This window comes from Sinohyriopsis cumingii, chromosome 7, assembly GCF_028554795.1.
Source record: "Sinohyriopsis cumingii isolate HCF-2022 chromosome 7, ASM2855479v2, whole genome shotgun sequence".
Taxonomy (NCBI): Eukaryota; Metazoa; Mollusca; class Bivalvia; order Unionida; family Unionidae; genus Sinohyriopsis; species Sinohyriopsis cumingii.
Genome location: NC_142967.1, coordinates 29,787,862 through 29,811,088, shown reverse-complemented (window position 1 = coordinate 29,811,088; position 23,227 = coordinate 29,787,862). Strand labels below are relative to the sequence as shown.

The 23,227-nt window shown below is 37.6% G+C and overlaps 2 protein-coding genes across 2 annotated transcripts in view; one reads left to right on the top strand and one right to left on the bottom strand.

The window, feature by feature from the left end:
- Window positions 1-23,227, top strand: part of LOC149794956 (heat shock 70 kDa protein 12A-like) — a 102,911-nt gene that overhangs the window by 3,791 nt on the left and 75,893 nt on the right. Inside the window, exon 2 of the mRNA XM_089964619.1 lies at window positions 22,364-22,476. Within this exon, the coding sequence (XP_089820745.1) occupies window positions 22,407-22,476 (70 nt within the window). The 5' untranslated portion in view covers window positions 22,364-22,406. The remainder of the gene's footprint in view (window positions 1-22,363; window positions 22,477-23,227) is intronic.
- On the bottom strand, window positions 8,961-21,291 carry LOC149794957 (protein CFDP2-like). The gene is made up of 2 exons (XM_089963737.1): window positions 21,222-21,291; window positions 8,961-9,739 (listed from the first exon to the last, which is right to left on the bottom strand). The coding sequence occupies exons 1-2, from the start codon at window positions 21,289-21,291 to the stop codon at window positions 8,961-8,963; spliced, it is 849 nt and encodes a 282-aa protein (XP_089819863.1).

Below are 23,227 nucleotides of genomic sequence, written 5' to 3'. Positions count from 1 at the left end.
CATTTCCATATGGGAATGAATGAGAATTAAACATCAAGTATTGCCTTATCGGAATCTATGTGAATTTGACATTAAATATGATCCTGTGTTCTATCGGTTCTGCGGAAGATGTAACATTAAATGAATATACAGGTAAATAAATAACGCGATCTTATTGTCCTGATTTGGATTTAACATGGTATAGCTCAATGAGTGAACACCTACCTTAAATGACCCAAATTTGGCATAACTCGCAAAAACCTACACCTACAAACAACAAAACTACAAACATATGTGTGGATGCGGTAATGTAGGACATGCAGTCATAATGAGTAACACTTATTGACCATACATACCAACCTTCACTATGCAAAATAGACACTTTACAACTCTGAGATGGAAGGTATGGAAAAGTAATCTCACTCACACATGTGTGCAATATCCAACATACAATTTCATTAGAACATCATACATAATTGATATATGACCTGTACTTGCTGAACACCGATAAACCGACTTATTTAATTTTTGACACACCAATGCCAGCTTTTTTCATACACCAATGCTAGCATATTTTACACACCAATGCCAGCCTATTTTACACATCAATAACAGCCTTTTCTACACACCATTGCCAGCCTACTTTACACACCAATACCAGCCTATTTTACACACCAATGCCAGCTTTTTTCATACACCAATGCCAGCCTTTTTTACACACCAATGCCAGCCTTTTTTACACACCAATGCCAGCCTATTTTACACACCAATGCCAGCCCTTTTTACACACCAATGCCAGCCCTTTTTACACACCAATGCCAGCCTTTTTTACACACCAATTCCAGCCTATTTTACACACCAATGCCAGCTTTTTTCATACACCAACGCCAGTCTTTTTTACACACCAATGCCAGCCTATTTCCCCATATTAAACATGACAATTTACTAACGCTCTTAAACTCAAGGCTATTGCCTAATCATTTTTTTCCAAACCAAATACCTGACCATGTATTAACTGAAACAATGCGAATTGCCCACAAAAAAACTTATTTTCTTTCTCTTTTTTAAAATTAACAAAGCCCAGAGATTTAGAAATCCACTTGTCCAACGCGTGTCAGAAGCTAAAATTCGGCTCGAGCAAATTCAAATTTGCAAAGTACTTCAGACAATAGTATTCAGTCGAGCGTAACAGAGACAATTAATTACATGAATTATGAATAATCATAACAATATGATCAGTCCGTTTAGCATTAAGAATAATCATAATACTATGATCAGTCCATTTAACATTATAATTAATCATAATAATACGATCAGTCCATTTAGCATTATGATTAATCATAATAATACGATCAGTCCGTTTAGCATTATGGATAATCATAATAATACGATCATTCCATTTAGTATTAATAATAATCATAATAATACGATCAGTCCATTTAGCATTATGATTAATCATAATAATACGATCAGTCCGTTTAGCATTATGACTAATCATAATAATACGATCATTCCATTTAGTATTAATAATAATCATAACAATACGATCAGTCCATTTAGCATTATGAATAATCATAATAATACGATCAGTCCGTTTAGCATTATGAATAATCATAATAATACGATCAGTCCATTTAGTATTAATAATAATCATAACAATACGATCAGTCCATTTAGCATTATAAATAATCATAATAATACGATCAGTCCATTTAGCATTATGAATAATCATAATACTATGATCAGTCCATTTAGTATTATCAATAATCATAATAATACTATCAGTCCATTTAGTATTAATAATAATCATAACAATACGATCAGTCCATTTAGCATTATAAATAATCATAATAATACGATCAGTCCAATTAGCATCATGAATAATCATAATAATACGATCAGTCCATTTAGCATTATAAATAATCATAATAATACGATCAGTCCAATTAGCATTATGAATAATCATAATAATACGATCAGTCCATTTAGCATTATAAATAATCATAATAATACGATCAGTCCATTTAGTATTAATAATAATCATAATAATACGATCAGTCCATTTAGTATTAATAATAATCATAATAATACGATCAGTCCAATTAGCATTATGAATAATCATAATAATACGATCGACCAGTCCATTTAGCATTATGAATAATCATAATAATACGATCAGTCCATTTACATTATGAATAATCATAATAATACGATCAGTCCATTTAGCATTATCAATAATCATAATAATACGATCAGTCCGTTTAGCATTATAAATAATCATAATAATACGATCAGTCCATTTAGCATTATGAATAATCAAAATAATACGATCAGTCCCTTTAGCATTATGAATACTCATAATACTGTGATCAGTCCAGTTAGCATTATGATTAATCATAATAATATCAGTCCCGCGATCAGTCCATTCAGCAATATGAATAATCATAACAATACGATCAGTCCATTTAGCATTATAAATAATCATAATAATACGATCAGTTCATTTAGCATTATGAATAATCATAACAATACGATCAGTCAATTTAGCATTATAAATAATCACAATAATACGATCAGTCCGTTTAGTATTATGAATAATCATAATAATACGATCAGTCCGTTTAGCATTATGAATAATCATAATAATACGATCAGTCCATTCAGCATTATGAATAATCATAATAATACGATCAGTCAATTTAGCATTATAAATAATCATAATAATACGATCAGTCCATTTAGCATAATGAATAATCATAATACTACGATCAGTCCATTTAGCATTATGAATAATCATAATAATACGATCAGTCCATTTAGCATTATGAATAATCATAATAATGCGATCAGTCCATTTAGCATTATGAATAATCATAATAATACGATCAGTCCATTTAGCATTATGAATAATCATAATAATACGATCAGTCCATTTAGCATTATAAATAATCATAATAATACGATCAGTCCATTTAGTATTATGAATAATCATAATAATACGATCAGTCCAATTAGCATTATGAATAATCATAATAATACGATCAGTCCAATTAGCATTATGAATAATCATAATAATACGATCAGTCCGTTTAGCATTATGAATAATCATAATAATACGATCAGTCAATTTAGCATCAGAGGATAATGTTAGTCCAAAGTGTCTATGACTTTTATCAAGAAGCAAATGCATGTTGTCAACAGAAAACTTCAGATAGGAAAAATCGGTCTGCCTGTATGTGATAATTAAAATGTCTGTTTCCTAAGCAACAAAAGTAGCATGCATGTCGTTTGTCCACTCGTTAAGGCTCTCAACGTAATTGTTAATAATTCTGTCACTTGTGTGGGATAAAAAATCGCAAGAGAAGTATCATCAGCAAATAGCATCAAAAACGAGTTAAAGTTGTCTGCTGTATCGAGGACGTAAAATGTAAGTAACGGCCCAAGCACGGAACCATTGAGGAATCCCAGCAATTACTTGACATTTAGGTGGGGGGCCCCTAGTGGCCGATTAGTCTAAAGCGCTCTCCGTTACGGATCACTACCATCAAACCTCTGTCTGCGTAGGTTCAAGTCTCAGATTCGGTCAATGTGGTATGTCAGAAAGCTTCCCAGTAGCTTCTCGAGGGTCGGTGGTTCTTTCCGGGGTTCTTCCTCCACCATTAATACTGGCCGCCATGTATAGCCTATCGTGTGCTGAAAAATGGCGTTAAACCCTACAACAACAACAACGGCATTTGGGTGACGCTGAAGTTCGATAGAAAACTATGTGGCAGCAGTTGCATGAGTAGTTTTCGAGTCATGATAAATGTTTACCGGCCATTCCATATTTTGAAACATATAAAGTTACCATTTAATACATACTCTATCAAAATCTTTATTGACATCAAGGAAAGCTGCATAAATGATTTCACTCGAATTAAGAGTACAATATATTTTGTGAATAAGTTCAATAATCGGAAGAGTTGTTGAATGGCCTGGAAGAAATCCAGATTGATATTTATATATCAAATCATTTTCATGCAAAAATTATATGCATGTTTGAATATAAATCTTTCCAAAACCCTGGACACACAGCTCATTAGAGAAATTAATGTAGAATCAGAAGATAGCGTATTTTGTCCTTTCTTATAAATCGTCATCAAATGTATTAGCTTTCACAGTGCGAAGAACACAGAGGTTTCAACCAATTTATTGAATAATATTTGCATGGGCGCGGATATTTCTTCAAATATATTTTCGAGCAGTTTATGACTAATTTGATTGAGTCCAGCGGCTTTGTTTAGGTCACGACCAATTATTACATTGGTGATTTCTTGTTTATGTGTAACGATGTCACAAATAATAGTTGTTTAGTTTTTTGACCTTAAATTTGTAATGAACTGAAAATTAAGATAACTATATTTGTCCAACATTACCGTTTGTCAAAAGCTTTATGCTCACAAGACCCAAAACGAGGCTTGGATGGTCAAGCATTGTGGCATTTTGAGATCTAACATGAAATAAACATCTCTGGTCCACTACAAAATTAATTGTTCCAGGGTAAAGCACATAAACAGAAATGACCGGTACTTATGATTCAGTGCAGAATTAATTTTTGTTCACTTATTATTGCTTTTAATATCAAAAAGGTAATGGATATTAGTGCAATTATGCAGAACATTTTTGCTGAGTTTCCTAATATGAAATGTAGTTTCATCTAATGTTTCACTTTAAAGAAAAGAAATGCGAACAATATCAAAAATTGCAGTATGTTTTGCAGAGCATGTGCACCCAAGTTAGGCCGTTAATAGCCGTAATACTAAGTATGGTTTTTTGCCTGTAATAACACCAACTAAGTGAATAATAGATTTATATTTTGTTAAAAATTATGGGCGATGAAGGAACGTGAGATTGCATTTGAATTATTTGGCTGATAGAGATCTCAAATCCAAGAGACCTTGATTAAGCATGTCCTATGAGCGACGGTGAAAACCTCTTCCAAGAAGGCGGAAATTAATTCACCTTACACAAAATAGCATTATACCAACTATTGTACATAGAAAATATATTCCTCTTGGGACTAAAAGTATTTGATAAGGAAAATAAATTATAAGTGTAAATTTGATTCATGAGATAAATACGGTGGTTGTTTAAACACTACACAACTTCAATAGAGTGTTATAAAAATGGCAAAGAAACCAGTCGCTTTTAGTTAATGTTGCTACTTACTGTTTATCTTCTATACACTACAGCACTTCAATACCGTAATACAAAATGGCAAAGTAACCAGTCACTTTTAGTTAAATTTTGTTTACGAACTTTGTTTTTTTCTTTTACACACTACATCACATCAATAGCGTGTTATAAAATGGCAAAGAAGACAGTCACTTTTAGTTAATTTTTTTACGAATTGTTTCTCTTTTATACACTACAGACATCAGGTAATTAAATATTAGCTTTTACATGTGTTTGTTTTATTTTAACCTTTTGAAACAAGAATTATAAATCATTTCATATTGTTTCTTTGCACACGTTCCATAAGATATCCGATAGCTGTAATTTTACACTCACTGTCTTAAATCGATATGTGAGGTAAGCAAGGATAGATAGAAAATAGAAGAAAAAAAAACCACGAAAATGCCTTTTTTTAAATACACAACCACGAAAATGGAGCCTAACAAAAATAAATGATACAACAGAATTTAAAACAAAATGAGTAAATTGTCAGTGAGTTTAAGTCCTGGATGTCAGTTTTACTGGTTTTCAGATAGAAGGACATTATGGTTGTATCTTAAATTGAACGATTGGGAATAGTGTCCGTTTGTTTGCAGGGAATGAGCATTGTTCTTGTTCGTCGCATTCTTAGTATAGTATAACCTTAAATCTGTCTAGAGCTCACACAGGAAGGATGGCGTTAAGTATAACTAAACACTAGCAATATATCGACAAATACTTCAAGACTTTAATTATTCCGAGTGTGCAAATGCGCACCACCACTGCTACCACTGGTGCTCTTACTGCTAATATTACTTCTTTTGGTCAGAGACAATTAGTTAGTTTGCCTGCCAGCTACAGAAGCAGCCTGTGATTGGTGGAATATTAAATACCATATTTATAAATGTGAAGGTCACTGACTGAATGAGAATAACTTGCCGAAAAGAAATTTGTGTATTTTTTTTCCCCTTCAGACCAAGTTTAAATACCGGTATGCGAAATTTGTAATCCGTCACATTTTGTGTCCTTTTCGCTGCGCAGAAACACGGGCTTCAGACCTTTACATTTTGATCGTTATGAGAGTTTGCTTTAGGACGGAATATACGTAAAATGGCAGCGTGTTTTGCTTGTCTTATAAACAATGTAGAATAACAATTACATTTATTTTTGATGACATTAGCGTTACACTCTATGGGGATTGAACGAACTGACAATGGTCCATGGCAACAAATAGAACCCAAAAATAAAATAACCCATATGCAATATGCACAAGCACATTATCACCCGTTTTATAGTCCAGTTACGGTGAATTTATTTTAAGCTTGCAAATAAGTGAACGTTTAAGTCTATTTAAAGCATCAATTTTTAGCAACAATTTCATATAACTTTCTGGTTAGCAATTTTCGACTTTCGAAAGTGCAACTAGGTGATTGGGTACAGTTGGTGAAAATGTCTGCGGTTATGACCACTTTTCAATATCTTAGATGTAATACTCTCAAACATCAAGGGCTTAGGCCCACATAAATATTGAACAAGGAATAATACGAAAGATTTATCTAATACATGTCATGTTGTTGCTATTGATACAATACACACAATTTTGGCGATTCCGAAAGGTGTCAACAAATCATAATAATAATGGTAGTCTCTCGAGTCGAGGAAGACAAGTTGTGCGATCTCATTCAACGGTGGACGCGCATGTGGCTCCTAAGTCCAAATTCCGATGCACACAGGCGGTTGCAGGTGGGGCATGGGACGCCGGTGGTTGGTGGTATTTGTGATACAGTTCTGTGACGTCTCTCCCGAGTTGCAGCAAGACGCTCGCCATAGAACAACTGCTTTGGGATTCTGCTTTGATCCATGCGGATGACATGGCCAGTCCAACGAAGCTGGGCCTGGATTAGTTTGGCTTCGATGCTTGTTGTGTTGGCTCTGTCAAGGACTTCCTGGTTGGTGATTCGGTCCTGCCACTTGATCCGCATAATGGATCTCAGGGAGCGCTGGTGGAATTGTTCCAACTGACTGATATGTCTTTGGTAGAGTGTCCACGTTTCACAGCCATACAAGAGAGACGTGAGGACAACTGCATTGTACACTTTCATCTTTGTTGACAGGCGTATGTCCTTGTGCTGCAAAACCTTGGTTCGAAGTCGTCCGAGTGCTTGACTGGCTTTTTGGATCCTCGCAGTGATTTCTTTGTCCAGGGAGCCGTCACTAGATATTGTGCTGCCAAGGTATTTGAAACTGTCCACATTCTTCAGCTGCGCGTCGCCAATGGTGATACAGGGTTTTGAGGGGACAGTGTTTGGGGCGGGCTGGAAGAGGACTTCTGTCTTTCCTACACTGATTGTGAGTCCAAATAAGTTGGAGGCTTCAGAGAATCTGTCTATGATTGCCTGTAGGTGAGTCTCTTCATGGGATATGAGGGCACAGTCATCTGCAAAGAGTGCTTCAATGATGAGTCTTTGTAGCGTCTTTGTTTTTGCAGCTAGGCGACGGAGATCAAACACTGATCCATCCAGGCGATACCTAATGTAGATGCCAATGTCAAGGTCACGGATGGCATGGAACAGTACCTGTGCGAAGAAGAGGTTGAAGAGTATCGGAGCAAGTACACAGCCCTGTTTGACACCATTGGATATTGGGAATTTCTCAGAGGGTTCACCGTCTGAGAGAATCTCTCCAGTCATGTCAACGTGGAGGAGCCGAATGAGGTTGGTAAACTTCTGAGGACAACCAAGTTTCTTGAGTACTACCCACAGTGCGTCTCTGTTGACTGTATCAAAAGCCTTTGTCAGGTCCACGAACACAGCATACAGATTCATGTTCTGCTCAAGGCACTTCTCTTGGACTTGTCTCACTGCGAAGATCATGCCAATGGTGCTGCGGTCTGGGCGAAAACCACACTGAGACTCGGGGAGTTTATCTTCTGACACTGCCTCAATAAGCCTGTTGAGGATGATGCGAGCAAGTATTTTGCCAGCTATGGACAGCAGGGAGATGCATCTGTAGTTACTGCAGTCCACACGTGTGCCTTTATTTTTATAGACGGTCATGATTGATGCGTCCCTGAGGTCGTTTGGCATCTCTTCTTCCGTCCAGATGCTGATTAGCACATCGTGGAATGCCTCCAGAGTCTGTTCACTGAGAGCCTTGTACATCTCCGCTGGGATACCATCCTTTCCAGGTGCCCTGCCACTGTTAATTTGTTTAAGGGCCCTCCTCAACTCCTCCATCGTTGGTGGAATATCCAGTTGGTCGTGCGTTGGCTGCTGCGGTATTTGGTTAAGAACAAATTGGCTGACCGATGAGGGCATGTTTAGGAGCTGACTAAAGTGTTCTTTCCATCTTTCCTTAATGCCATTCTTGTCCTTTATTAGTGTAATGGCATCTGCAGCGAGCAAGGGCGCAGAGCTGGACTTTGCATGGCTGAAGATTGACCTGATGGCGTTATAGAACTCTTTGGAGTTGTTAGTGTCAGCATAGCTTTGCACTTCATCAGCTTTCTTTTCCCACCAATGGTCATGCATCTTGCGGATTTCCCTCTGAGCCTCAGCTTGATAGAATTTGAAGCGGTCTTTTTTGTTGATGGAGTTTGTGTCATTCTGCCAGTCCATGAATGCTTTGTTCTTTCTGATGAGCAGATCTTCTATGGCATCGTTGTTCTCGTCGAACCAGTCTTGATGGATTCGCTTCTTTGGGCCCAGGGTCGCCATAGCTGTTTCTCTTATCGTGTCCCTGTGCTTGTTCCATTTTTCGGAGGCATTTCCACATATCGGTCCGTTTGTTCACAGCTTGTCATCTAGCCTCTTCTGGAAATTGAGCTTGGTGGAAGGCTGCTGGAGTCTGACAATGTTGAAGGCTGTGCGCACAAGTTTAGGACGTCTTAGGTGATGAGGGGAAATGTGCAGCTGTAGGGTAGTTCGGACAAGTCTGTGGTCTGTCCAGCATTCTGCTCCTCGCATGGCCTTGGTGATGAGGACATCCATGGCATCACGCTGGCGGACTATTACATAGTCGATTAAGTGCCATTGGCGAGACCTGGGGTGCATCCAGGTGTTTTTGTGTTTGTTAGCCATTCTGAACATTGAGTTTGTGATTAGGAGGTTAAATTCTGCGCATTTGCTGAGTAGGAGCAGGCCGTTGTTGTTCATTCTGCCGACACCGTGTTTGCCAAGCACACCTTTCCATCGACCATAATCACAGCCAACACGGGCGTTGAAGTCTCCCAGTAGTATGATCTTGTCGTCAGCTGGAATTGAGCTAAGTACAGAGCTGAGGTCGGTATAGAACTGCTCGATGGTTTCTGCTGGACTCGATAGGGTAGGGGCGTAGGCACTGATCATTGTTGCACGGCGTTTGTGGCTGATAGGTATTCGCACTTTAATTAGCCTCTCATTGATACCAACAGGCATTTCCGGAAGCTGCTTCAGAAGACATGATTTGATAGCCAGGCCGACTCCATGGATCCTGTCCTCATTTTGGGCTTTTCCTTTCCAGAAGAATGTGTAGCCGCTTGCTAGCTCAGTAAGAGAACCCTCCTCTGCGAACCTGGTTTCACTCAAGGCTGCAATGTCAATAAATCATACACTCATGATAACCGCAAAGGCGCTACCATGCTGCAATGCAAAAGGTTCTTAATTAAAATGAATATCACAATCCAACAGCTGAAAATATAAGTACTTACCATATATATTGAAATGTTATCAGTCACATCATGCGTGTGTGTGTGTGTGTGTGTGTGTGTGAGAGAGAGAGAGAGAGAGAGAGAGAGAGAGAGAAAGAGAGAATCCTATGTCTCTAGGTTGATATATTCCTCCTCTATTAAATCATTATTTGATATGTTATTAAAAACAACTGACCAACATAAAAACAGACGTATTACGCTTAGTGAATTCTGATTCATTTCTTACGACCCTACCAGATATTTCAAATACAAGTGCAGACAAATTTCTCAAACCTCCCCACAAGGCCTCTTTCGAAAACTTACGCTTTGTCGGAAATATGAAGAAAAAAATATTCATCTTTTTTTCAAATCTGCTAATTCTGAAAGTTAAAATATTTTTTCACTCTCGTGAAGCTGGTGGGCCTTCGTGTTCTATATTATGATGCTCCAGCACGCCCAGTCAAATCCACTATTTAATTCTGAAGCATTTAACTGTTACAACTCTCATCACATTATCGAACGTTTTCATTTCAATGGTTGAAACTGGCGAGTTCGGGTAGTCCTGGCAAGAAACAACAGTGATACCAATACCTAAACCAGAAACGAACTATATTGACCATTCCCACTAACACCCTATGTCGCTAACAGGTTGCGTTTGCAAAACCGTTGAAACGAATGATAGGTGGCCGACTCCTCGCGTATCTTAAATCCAAGAAACTACTGTCAGATCCTCAAAGTGAATTCAAACTCAAGAGAAGTTACTATGTAGTTAGTTCACACACCTTCAAATAAGAAGCTTTCATGAAGAGATAATATATAGTAGTCATCGTTTTTACTTGTAGAAAGCTTATGGCATCACATGGAAGTATGGTATAAAATGACACATTCGACCTAGATCTAAGGGATCGTTTTCTATATCCTTTTAGTAAGATCAAAAGTTAGCTATGGCTCGATTATGAATCAGCTTTCATGTGGATGAATGTTACACAAGATGTAAAATCATACTCTCGACTTATTCGTTTTTTTATAATCCGACGTTGCAAAGCTGCACCAACGAATTGAAACCCTGTGGAAAACCACTCCAAATTACTTTCACTTCTTTAGTGCGACATTTTCCACTTGACGTGTTCTGCGACTGAGAATGCTTTTGACATCGTACGCATAATCGTCTTTCTTGGTCACTTATTATAAATCGAGCAACTAAAAGTTTCCTTCTATTGTTTCTCTGTTTATATCGTCTAATTTATAGACAGGCGAATGACGAATTCAGTCGTCCAGTTGGGTAAAATTCCTTTGTCAAAAGTGCAATTTGTTTTCTAACCCTATATTTTGTTTTAGCACTTCTTTCTTCGAAGATACATCACAATTCCAAATACTCGATCAAACGCTGACACTTTCGTGTACTCACCTTTACAGGTAAGATCTGACAAGACGCGTTAAGAGGTACATGTATTTAACGGCATAATGGTGTATAAAGTATTTCTAGCTACGTTTTATCAAGGTTGTTTGAACTGTTTAAACGACAGCCGCATTAGTTTCAGGATTTTCAGTCGTGAAAAAACGAATGTGTCGTGTGTTTTTCCATTAGTTTTTAAATTATCGATTGAGCAATTTAGCGCCTTCTCTGTTTGCCGAGGGTGTCTAACGTTTTGTTTCAACACGATTATAAAGCTCGTTCTAACTTCAAGTCTGTTTTTGGAACTCATATCTTTCAGAAAAGTAAATTTTGAAAACACGTCAATAAGGCAAAATAAATATTTATAACCTCAATTGTACGAAGGCAGATAGGAAACATTAGCCAAATCGGCAGCGATTGACGATCCATTCCTGCTACCTGCGTTCGACCTATTGGAATTTTACGACGCATGGATTTGCGCAAGTGTACATCGATCGTTCTTACAACCATTGTCGTACGTACCTGTACACGTACATGTTTGAGTTTCCCTGTGGCCAGCAACATTTGCAAGGTTGTAGTAAATGTTTGCCAGAAGTGTATCTATACTACTGCTCAAAACGTGAGACTCTATTCGATGATTTTAGGTTCGTTTGATAATTTGATCTGCGACACTTTACTAGCCGGAGGAGCAATATCAGCAGGCAAGGATATCATGATAGAAGACATTGGTTCTGTTCTCTAGATTTCAATCTTGACTTTTATTCTTCTTTTTCTGTTAAGAAGCCGTCACATTCTCGTTTTAATCAAGGCTTTCATTTGGTGTAGGAGATGGTTTCAACGTTGTTTATTCTTCGGTTCTCATTAAACTCTTCAATCACTGTGGCTCTTTAGACTATTGAATTGTGGTGAATAATTTGAAGACGTTACAATAATTGTCCACATCATTCCGTTTTTCTTTTCTTCTGTTTGAGACAACTCTCTTTAATCCATGAAAGATTGCAAGTTTTTGTTGCAGGTTTGCCATCTCCTTGAGATTAGGATTCGGAAGTAAGTCGGGTATTTCTTGCTCATGTCTTCTTGTGGATTTCCATCCACCGTCTGTAACGGACTAGGGTCAATATTATTTCATCCACAAGGTTAAAAAGTGCAGTGTTGATATCCTTCCAAAGGACACCATCTTTTCTATTGTCACTTTAACACTCCACACAAAAAAGAATCCGCTATCGATCTTGACATGGGAACAGCCACTGTGACTAACAACGTAGATATCAAGATCTGAAGATATATTTACTAGTTGCACGGGCACCTTCTTCCTTTGACTGTTTTTTTATAGGATATTTTAAAGAATGTGACATTGTCCAAATCATTGTTTATGTGGTGTCATTATCAAGGAAACAGTTCAATAAAACATGTTCAGACTAGGTTCACTTACCGTATCAATGATTTACATTTTGAATAATGTGTTGTTACATTGGTGCATTGGCTTTGAACACTGACAATGTATTACACTCTGTGGCTAAACGAGGGGAATCACAATTTCCCTCGTTCTGAGTAATCTTTACACCACGATGTTATTGATGTGTGCTCTTGGGGGAGGATGTCTTGTCCAGGGAACTTAAGTAACCCCTTTTCAAAATTATTTGATACAGTAATTCGCGTCCACTGTTTATCGGGACATCGTTTCAACTTAATTTTGTGCAATGGACGTCGAGACAACGAATATGTTTAAATGTAACTAAATCGGGTGCATCCTAGCTTGGACAAATCCAGTAACATCTGTAACGTTTTTGTACTGTCTTGCACTTTTTGTGTTTTGATGCGCTACCTTTATGGCTGCAGCAACAACCAGTAACAATCAGAACAGTAGATGACGATGAAGAAGGAAGAGGAGAAGAAGTAGGAGTCACTTTAGAAATTGATGTCAAAATTAGTCACAATATAATATATTAAATCAATGCAAGGCTTCCTTGATGCTTCAAACAAATGAGCATACTTGTACTTATCTTTTACGACTGATGGCATACAGTGCGGATCAGTCTTGCAGAAAGAAAATATTCGAATGAGGTTTTGTTGAATAATACTAGGAATTAAGTATAGTTTTTGTAGTTTTGTTTCAGTAGACAGACAAAGCTCGTAAATCAATTGCCCATTCTCTGATTCCAGTAGTGAAACAAATCCGTATGGAACGTCAAAATAAGCCGGTGTCGTGAGGTTGAATTAGATCAAGTAAACCGTATTTTGGAAAAGTCTGCATATCGTCATAGACATAATTCAACCATAACGTTCCCAGTTGTTTAAGCATCATGTGGACTTAAGAGCTGTATAAAAGCCTCTACAAACAAAACATTGCAATTAACTTTGCTGTATTGATAAAAATTCTGGGTAATGTAAATATCAGTAGTGTTTCGATTATGTCCGACCGCTCCGGTGGCCTGGTGGTTTTATCATCCGCCTCGGATAAGGGATGTAGCGGGTTCGAACCCCAGCCGAGTCATACCAAAGATGCATACAAATGGTACTAGCAGATGCCTCTCTTAGCGCTAAGCATTAAGAGATTAGTGCTGGGACTGATCGGCCTGGTGTTGATAATGTGACTGGGTGGGGCATGATGCAAGATGTCTGCGGCATGATGCCCCAGTGCTAGACATCACTATAGCTTGTCAAACTGCAGACATCGTAGCGATATGAAGGAAACAAATTAAAGTTACGTTAAAATTTCAAATTATACGCGCACTCGATGATGTCATTTTGATGTAAACCAAGGTTTATTTTATTCTTCATTTTCCGCCCTTTTCGTTTGAAATAGTTTCCTTATCTCGTGTACGCAAATCCTGCTATATCAAATGCTTTGAGAATGAATCCTTCCAGACACGTATGGCCGTGTTTTTTTATATTTATTCAATCATCTAACAAACGTCACAATTACCAGGCAAATCAACTTCAAACGCGTATTCTACACTATTCCGTGATAAGTCGTAATGGATTGAGGGGGAAAATGGACTGGAAAATTGCCTTCACTTGAGCTTAGTGTGTAATGGATAAATTGTGACACGGATGAGATCCAGATGTTGGCATGTTGACTGCTTCTTCTGCAGTGGAACGTGATCAAAACTGGATTTTGTTGAAGGGTACAATTTCACTCTTGTGCAGTGCAAGTCTCTGTTCAAAATAGTCTTCTTTATTTGAAACGTTGTCGTTTTTATACTAGAAGACGTTAGTAGTGCGGAACAGTATTGTATTTTAGAAATGCAAGTATTCATTGGCAGACAATCTGGTAGACTTTCTCTAAGGATTTACTGACGATTTGGTAATCAGACCAAATACAGGCATCGGACCACTAATTGTTTTGTAGCCAAAGAACCGGTCCGCTGGTGGGGGAATAGAAAATAGAGCACTTTATACTCTGAGATGTACCCATTTTTTTTTGTAAATGTAGTTAATACTTTCCCATTATAAATTTCATAAACTTTAATCTTTCCTCAAGCCTCATGAAGCTTTTCAGCTGCCCAGTAGCTAATACTATTTGGATCATTTGTCACACTTTTTTACATCCATGAGAGATTGAGATTACGTTCCAGTATACCATCTATTGATCATGATTTTTCATCACTAATTTCCATATGAACGGTTATATTTGCACTACAGGCACAGCTTACTGAGATCTATGAAATTTACTATAAGCAAACGTGTTTTGATTTGCTCACCACAGCGCCTTTTTATTTTGAGCTACATTTATATTTGAGTTTAACAGTACGGAGCTATTGTATATATTACATCGATTGTAACAGTACAGAGCGATTGTACATATTACATTGACTGACACAGTACGGTGCTATTGTACATATTACATTGACTATAACAGTACGGTGCTGTTGTACATATTACATTGAACGTAACAGTACGATGCTATTGGGGTCCTGAGGCCCCAACTCGGGTTGGTGTCACCCAGTGCGGTAGCTCATGGTGTCACCCCCATGGTCCTCTTTCCGTAACAGACCATACAGAATCCTTAGTAATGTCATTTTGGTGTCACCCCCTCTGATGGTGTCACCCGGTGCAGTCCGCACCCACCCACCCACCCCCGCATCCCACTAGCGACGCCACTGCTGTCCTGCTAGTCATGTATTTAACTATGATCGGTTATCCGCTTATGATATTCGACTAGACCGAGCAGTGTGTGCTCTGTAAAATTTGCAATTTTTCATTTTGGTGTCACCCATCTGAGATGGTGTCACCCGGTGCGGTCGGCAGGCCCCCCTAGCGACGCCACTGGCCCTGAGTGGCCGAATGGTCTAAAGCGCTCAACGTACGGATCACTGCCCTCTCACATCTGTCTGCGTGCGTTCTAGTCTCGGGCTCGGCCAGTGTGAGAAAGCTTTCCAGTAACTTCTCGTGGGTCGGTAGTTCTTTCTGGGGATTTCCAGGGTTCTTCCTCCACCTTTATACTGGCCGCTATGTATAACATATCTTGTGATAAAAATAGTGTTAAATCCTACACCACCACCACGGTGCTATTGTACATAATACACTGAATGTAACAGTACAGTGCTATTGTACATAATGCATTGAATGTAACAGTACGGTGCTATTGTACATATTCCATTGACTCTAACAGTATGGTGCAAATACATATTCCATTGACTGTAATATCATGGTGCTATTGTACATATCCCACTGAATGTAACAGTACTAGTATGGTGCTATTGTACATATCCCATTGAATGTAACAGTACGTTGCCATTGTACATTTTACACTGAATGCTGATAATATTTTCTGTATAAGGTCGGAAAAAATTCACCTTTATGATTTCATATAAACTCTTTTCCCTATCTTTCCTGTATGTGCTCTTAACAATTGACTTGACATGGAATTTATACATGTATTAGCTTTTTTTGTCACTCAGAAGTTAACACGTGTCGTATGTTTTTCAGATTGTTTAATTTCTAATCTAAATTACAACTATTTGTGCTAAGGCATTAATTGGAGTGGATACGTAAAATCCTCGAGACCATCTGTCTGAACTTAAAAATGGTGAAAGTATTTTGCATTTTTGAAGTTACAATTAGAACTGTGTAAAAAGCCTTGTCTCGTAAGAATAAATTATCTTTTTTGCAATATAGCGGAAATATTACAGTCCTCGACCTCCTTGAATTGTCTGCAGCATTTGACACAATGGACCAGATATATTACTTCATCGTCTCCAGCATGTATTCGGGGGTCCCAAGTGGTCGAGTGGTCTAAAGCGCTCTCCGTTACGGATCACTGCCATCTCACCTCTGCGTGGGTTCGAGTCTCGGATTCAGCCAATGTAGGTATGTGAGAAAGCATGCCAGTAGCTTCTCGTGGGTCGGTGGTTCTTTCCGGGGTTTTCCCTGGTTCTTCCTCCACCAATAATACTGGCCGCCATGTATAGCCTATTGTGTGCTGAAAAATGACGTTAAACCCCACAACAACAACAACCAGCATGTATTTGGCATTCATGACACAGCCTTACTGTGGTTCAAATCCTACTTGGTCAACAGGACACAAATTGTGTCTGCAAATGGAATACACTCCAGCCAATTTAATTTATTTTGTGGTGTTCCACAGGGTCTGTTCTTGGACCTGTTCTCTTCATTCTATACACTAAGCCGCTCTCAAGTGTCATAGATTATCACACAGTGTCTCACCAATTGTACGCTGATTTTTGTTGTCGTTGTTGTCGTGGGGCTTAACGCCATTTTTCAGCACACGATAGGCTATACATGGCGGCCAGTATTAATGGTGGAGGAAGGACCTGGGAAAACCCCGGAAAGAACCACCGACCCTCGAGAAGCTACTGGCAAGCTTTCTCACATACCCACATTGGCTGAATCTTAGACTCGAACCGCCGCAGACAGAGGTGAGATGGCAGTGATCCGTAACGAAGAGCGCTTTAGACCACTCGGCCACTCGGGGCCCCAATTGTACGCTGAGGACACCGAGATATACAAATGTAGCCACCCAACTGAAGTTGATGCTACCATCCAAGGTGTAGAGAGGTGCATTTCTGATGTGAATTCATGGATGACATGTAACAAGCTACAGATGAACGATGATAAAAATGAGGCCATTCTGATCACAACACAAAGACTTTCTCAGTCACATACTTTACCCTCAAACAATATATATCAGTAACACCAACACTGCATTCACACAGTCAGAACGAAACTTAGGTGTCACTCTGGACAGTACTCTCACGTTGCACCAACATGTCATGAACATATGCAAGGCTGCATATCTTGAGCTGAGACGCATCAGCTCCATTCGCAAATATCTTTCAGTTGATGCCACTAAAACACTTGTATGTTCATTAGTACTTTCAAGACTGGACTATTGTAAATCAATTAAGTCTGGTTCATCTCAATATCTACTTCAGAAACTTCAAAAAGTTCAAAACACAGCTGCTCGGATCATACTTAGAGTTCCACGATCAGAGCACACCTCTCCGCTGGTCTGTACCCTACCCTGGCTATCCATTCGATCCAGAATCAAATACAGAATTTGTTCTCTGTGCTACGTTTCACTGACGGACTCCAGTCCAACATACCTATCCGACCTCATCCATGTATACACACCACCAAGATACTTACGCTCCTCTTCTGACAATCGTATACTCATTATTCAGACTTCGAAAACGAAGTCATATGGACAACGTTTTTTAGCTTACCAGGGCCCAGCAATGTGGAATGAATTGCCCACTGAACTTAGACACAAAGACACAGTGATCCCATTCACGAGTGCTCTTAAAACTCACTTATTTTGACTGCAAGAACCGACTTAAAAACCTAATAATGTTCCCTACCTTAAATATTTACAGCATGTTTTTATGTTTTCTAATTTCATGGTGTTTGTTTTCTGTAATAATATCATTATATATTTTTTTATGTTATAGGTGTTTAATATTGTAAAGCGCTTAGAACTTCTAAAGATTAGGCGCTATAAAAAGTCCTCATTATTATTATATCTTTTCAGCTGCATTATGTATGAATTTAGTCTTATTATTCATTGTTTTCTTTGAGTTTTTTATCTGCAATTTTGCTTTAATTACTTTTCATCAATAATTAGTGACTGCAAATCAAGTTCTAATGTCTTATTGTAAATTGAATAATGTTTAAGTTTATTTTACCGCCTTTGTTCGGAGTCACTTTCCTGATGACGAATCGATAAATCATTTTTGTTAGTCAGCCGTAGGAACTTGTATTACACCCAAACTATATATAAGTACGAAGGTCTGAACCTTTTCTTCAACAAGATTGTACATTCCCTCCAAAGTCTCTTATATTATACTCTTGTCATATCCTTCTCTACATTTTCCTACACTTGTTACACACATTTATGAGAAATATTTCTGGTTTAAAATGAAAGTGTCTTCTATTAAAATAAGACATTATTTTTCTCTTTTCTTTATGTTATTTTGAACACTGTAATGTGAGTGTAGTTTATGATTTGAGTTTCAGAGTGGGATTTCTTATGTTACGTGTTTAGGCTCGAATAAACAGTAACACAAGAAAGAGTGAAAACAACAAGCTTTTAAAAATATAACAAATAATTTATTTCCCTGGAAAAATACTGTATAATTGAAATAATATGAGAACTTACGGTTTCCAGAATCAGATCCAAAATTAATACAAAAACTATCCACGAATAAAGTTTTTGCAGTCCTAATATTGAAATGTTCAAATGATTTCAAGTTTGTGTCCTAACGAATAATCCAAGATGGAAGGCGATGACGTATCCTGTAGTCTGTACTGTGTTGACGTCTACAGTTCCTTGTACAAACACAATAATTTATCCTCCGGTCTTGGAAATCCAAACAGAATTTTCACTAAATGTCACTGTTCAAGAATTCTGCATGAATACAGTAATATTTCCAGAGAAACCAGTTAATCTTTGAGAGTCCAAATACTTTGGAGAAAAATTAATAACTCAAAAACTCAAAAGTTCATTTTTGGTTACAACAGAAGAAAACAACTTGACATCAAGTGTTTAAAAAGCCCTGAACTCCGATCTCTCTCTCTCTCTCTCTCTCTCTCTCTCTCTCTCTCTCTCTCTCTCAACATCACCATTAATACTAAGTATTTCGCAATTTTGGAAATGCCTAATTGCGAAATATATAGCGAAATAGAGGTTGACGTGATCATGTTCACATGCAAAAGTTACATAGCTCCTGTATGTCTCTGATAAGAACCAATCATTTTACTCCTAGAAAAAAAATTGTTTACTTGACCCTCAATCAAGGCCAGGAACTATGTCAAAAATAGAAACAAGTGATTCTATTATTAGGTGTCTAAGGCACACTCAGGTCAAACTGAATTTTCTGGAAAATATCAAATTCCTAGTAAACACAATTATATTATATAGACCTTTAAAGAAAATAAAAATACTCCAAAACCCATAAGCAATCAAATCGAATCAAACACAACTTAAATCAAATATAAATTAAATCAAAAATGTGTAACAGACTGCAGTATCTATTTTGTACTGTTTAAATTAAAGTTTCCTCTGTTGTATTATTTTTCGGAGAGTTATTATAAGCTGACAGTTTTGCCACATCTGTTTTTGTCCTTTGGTTGAAGACCCCTACATTTATAACCATATTACAATCGCCATTGTGAATGTCATCTAGTCACTTAAACGTTTAGTATTAAGTGTACTGACGCCCCAATTGCTTTTTATTGTCATCTTGCTTAGGATGTGTGCTAGATCCAGTGTTAACTATCCCACAGAACCCATTACGGACAACACTTGTAAACCAATGGACCTTTTCAATATAAAATTCCCATAGAACCCCACTCCCACTGGAAAAGCGAAAATGGTGAGCTGGTGTTAAATTCTCTTGTACCCCTTACAGCCCAGCAATGAAAAAACCTCCCGAAGCTTATGCCATTAATCCTTCATTGTATTAAAAGTGACCACAATGTCAAACATATAGAAGTATTTAATAATAAATATTCCTTGTACGAAATCTTTTCAGAATGGAAAGGTTAATAATATATTCCCTTTGAATCAGACTTAAATATTTACCCCCACTGACCCCTACAAGTACACTCGATGCACTATCACTGCAAAACGAGGTCATATGGCTACATTTGCAAGGGAGATTAAAACATTAAATCCTTCCACATCCCGTTGGAATTGGGGTGCGTGGGGTGTGAAAATAATTTAATAATGTAAATTCCACAATTAAACCTAGAAAATAGTTAGCAAGAAATCTTTTAAGAAGAAATAATTGGGTAAGTGGTTTATGTTATGGCTAAAACGGGAATATAGTCCTGCTCGGACTTTCACCTTGTAGCGTAGACAACTCTACAGCTGAGTAAAGAAGGTAACCGTATTAATACTTCCTCATTCCGTTATCTAACTTTTAACTGAGGTTACTCTAAACCCCTCTCTCCCAGCCCATGCATGAACAGCGCGATCGATATTCTATCTATGTCACTATCTCGAGTATTTTATTGATTTTTGGGGGAAGGCATGTCTCTTTTTGGAGTGTCCGTTTCCTGGATATTCTCCTCTAGGTTTGGTTAAGAACAAAGCTTTTAACGGGTAGATGACGATTTGTTTTTGCATCTTTACACGAAATGTATAGAGCATTGTTTCTTGTGTATATTGCAATGATTATTGGAACGGTTTACGTAGACGAACATGATCAAAGGTACTAAAGGAGTTAGTGCATATAGACCGTTACTGAAAGTTGTTATCCCCTCTTAGTTATTCCTAAGCTGGCGCGCATATTCGTACTTCCGGGTAGTACACGAAAATGTGCACTTACCAAGAGAAGGAAAGTACCTAAGTGACATCACGATTGATAATCTAAACTGTAAACAGTTGACACATTATTTATGCAGACATAATCACTTTGTGAAAGGGAACAATCGTGAGTTGATATCTAGAACGCATGGAATCTCAGAACTGAAGCTTACAGTTGGTGAAAAAATATTGTTTGAAGCTAAGCAATAAGTTACTAGACGTATAGAGAACAACTGTTAGCTCCAACTGACGATCGTCTCCCGCATCCAGACACCTTGACTTCATGGTAAACGGACTTACTGCAATACCTGATTTTAGTGAATCAGATATTTGCAATTCAAAGAACATAGAAATGTGACATACAAGATAAGAGTTAATTAATAAGGGGGATTTAGGCACAACAAAATCCTTGTTTACTAATTGCTTTGAAATTGGTGAAATTCATACATTATGTGAACGGAAACACAAATAAAATATGTGAACGTATGCGTGAATTTTAAATTCACATATATTGATATATATAATTGCATTCTGCTTTGTATATCAGGTGTCTAATATTTAAGTACTCTTAAATATATGCGATTCTAGTTTTAAATAGTCATCCAGATATATATAATTCAAAAAATTTAAAGATAGCATAAAAGCAATCCAAATTGTGTTAGCTTGTGATGAATCGTGTTTGAACATGCAGTTATGTTATATTTCTTTTTTTACGTCCCGCATAAAGAACAGTACTGAAATGATCCACTCTAAATTGATATATAGACTACTGATAAATATTTTTGTCTCTACTTATTATCTATGAAGTTCATGCTAAAGAACAATTAAATTCCTTCCTTACCAGACATGCCAATACTTTAAAGGTGCGTTACAATAAAGTAAATGCAGCCGAAAGTGATATATACGGATACAAGTATTATATTCAAACGACGGCCTTATATAGGGAGGTAGTATCGATCACATACCAATGTTCATTTACCTACGTGTCAGTGTATGTAGTTGTCTACCTATGTATTTTCCTACCAGCCTACATTCCTACTTTTATGCATCAGTCTTTTCGCCTGCTTTACATGGACACTAAAATAGGCTACTCGACGGTTTGTGCCGTTATAGTCATTATAAGATGCGTTTTAGACATTGTTCATTTCCTGCTTTCTGGTGCAGGTGGATCTACCATAAAGGAACCACATTTTTAAAATTTTGTTGCTAATATGATTTTACATTATATCTGCATACTTTACTTTTTCCTTTATTTATATCCCTTTTTGATAGATTTTCTGAAATTGAGAAAAACACGAATATGATAAGACGTTCAGTTCTCTCTGATTGAAGGTGAATTGGTTTACATTTCTTGCAGGTTTCTTTTGCCAGTTATTCATTACATCTGAGGAGAGACAATAATGGGAGGAAAAGGATCCAAATATCGAAAAGAAAGTTCTAAGCCCATTTCTACCAGAAAGAAAAAAAGGGGTAAGTAAGCAATCTTAAAGGCCGAGTTTTTAAGGCGACCGGTTGGATATTTGATGTTAGTTGTGCATAAACTGTGCTTCCGTTGGTAGAAGAAGACAAGTTATTTTTTGCATTTAACAATATATGTAGGCACTAATACATATTGTCTGAAGTATTGTCATTATACGGATTTAGTCATGCTTGTCCTTATGGGTCCTGACTAGTCGCCACAGTCTCCCCCATGACTTGTAAAGCACGCTACATAATAGGTACAATTAGCATTAATAATCCACGAAAGAGAAGATTATTTACTCGACCTTTATTGTCTGTAAATCCGCTACGCGATATCGCATATGTGCTCCGAATTGTCATTGATTTTCCATTTCCACCAGAGATGTCTCGAACTCTGCCGCGCTATTTACTGTCACCTCGATTGCCACTGAATACGGTTTATTGATCGTGCTGAGACTGTTCTGTGCCACTGCAATCAGTTGTGATAAACACGAATTCGTGAATGCACTCGTATCGAAACTAATTTTCTAGCACCACCAGAGATGCAGTTTACTATCGGTATAGTTCCGATTGGTGCACCTTTGATGGTTGTTGTGTGGTTGCAATTTCAGCAACACCAGAACCGACAGTTGTTGCTGTGGCAAGACGACAAATAGCATCAATTACCAAAAAGACCATGTCCTGGCTCAATACCTCCAGGTGCAACACACACACCCACTTTCTAGTCAATTACCCTTTTCTAGTGGTACAATTTTCATAC

What these genes read in the sequence shown, in the direction of transcription:
- LOC149794957 (XM_089963737.1), bottom strand. Translation starts at nt 21,291, where the DNA reads ATGAAGTCAAGGTGTCTGGATGCGGGAGACGATCGTCAGTTGGAGCTA. An exon ending in AGTTGTTCTCTATACGTCTA is followed by an intron (nt 9,740 to 21,221) that starts GTAACTTATTGC and finishes TTGACATTGCAG; the next exon opens with CCTTGAGTGAAACCAGGTTC.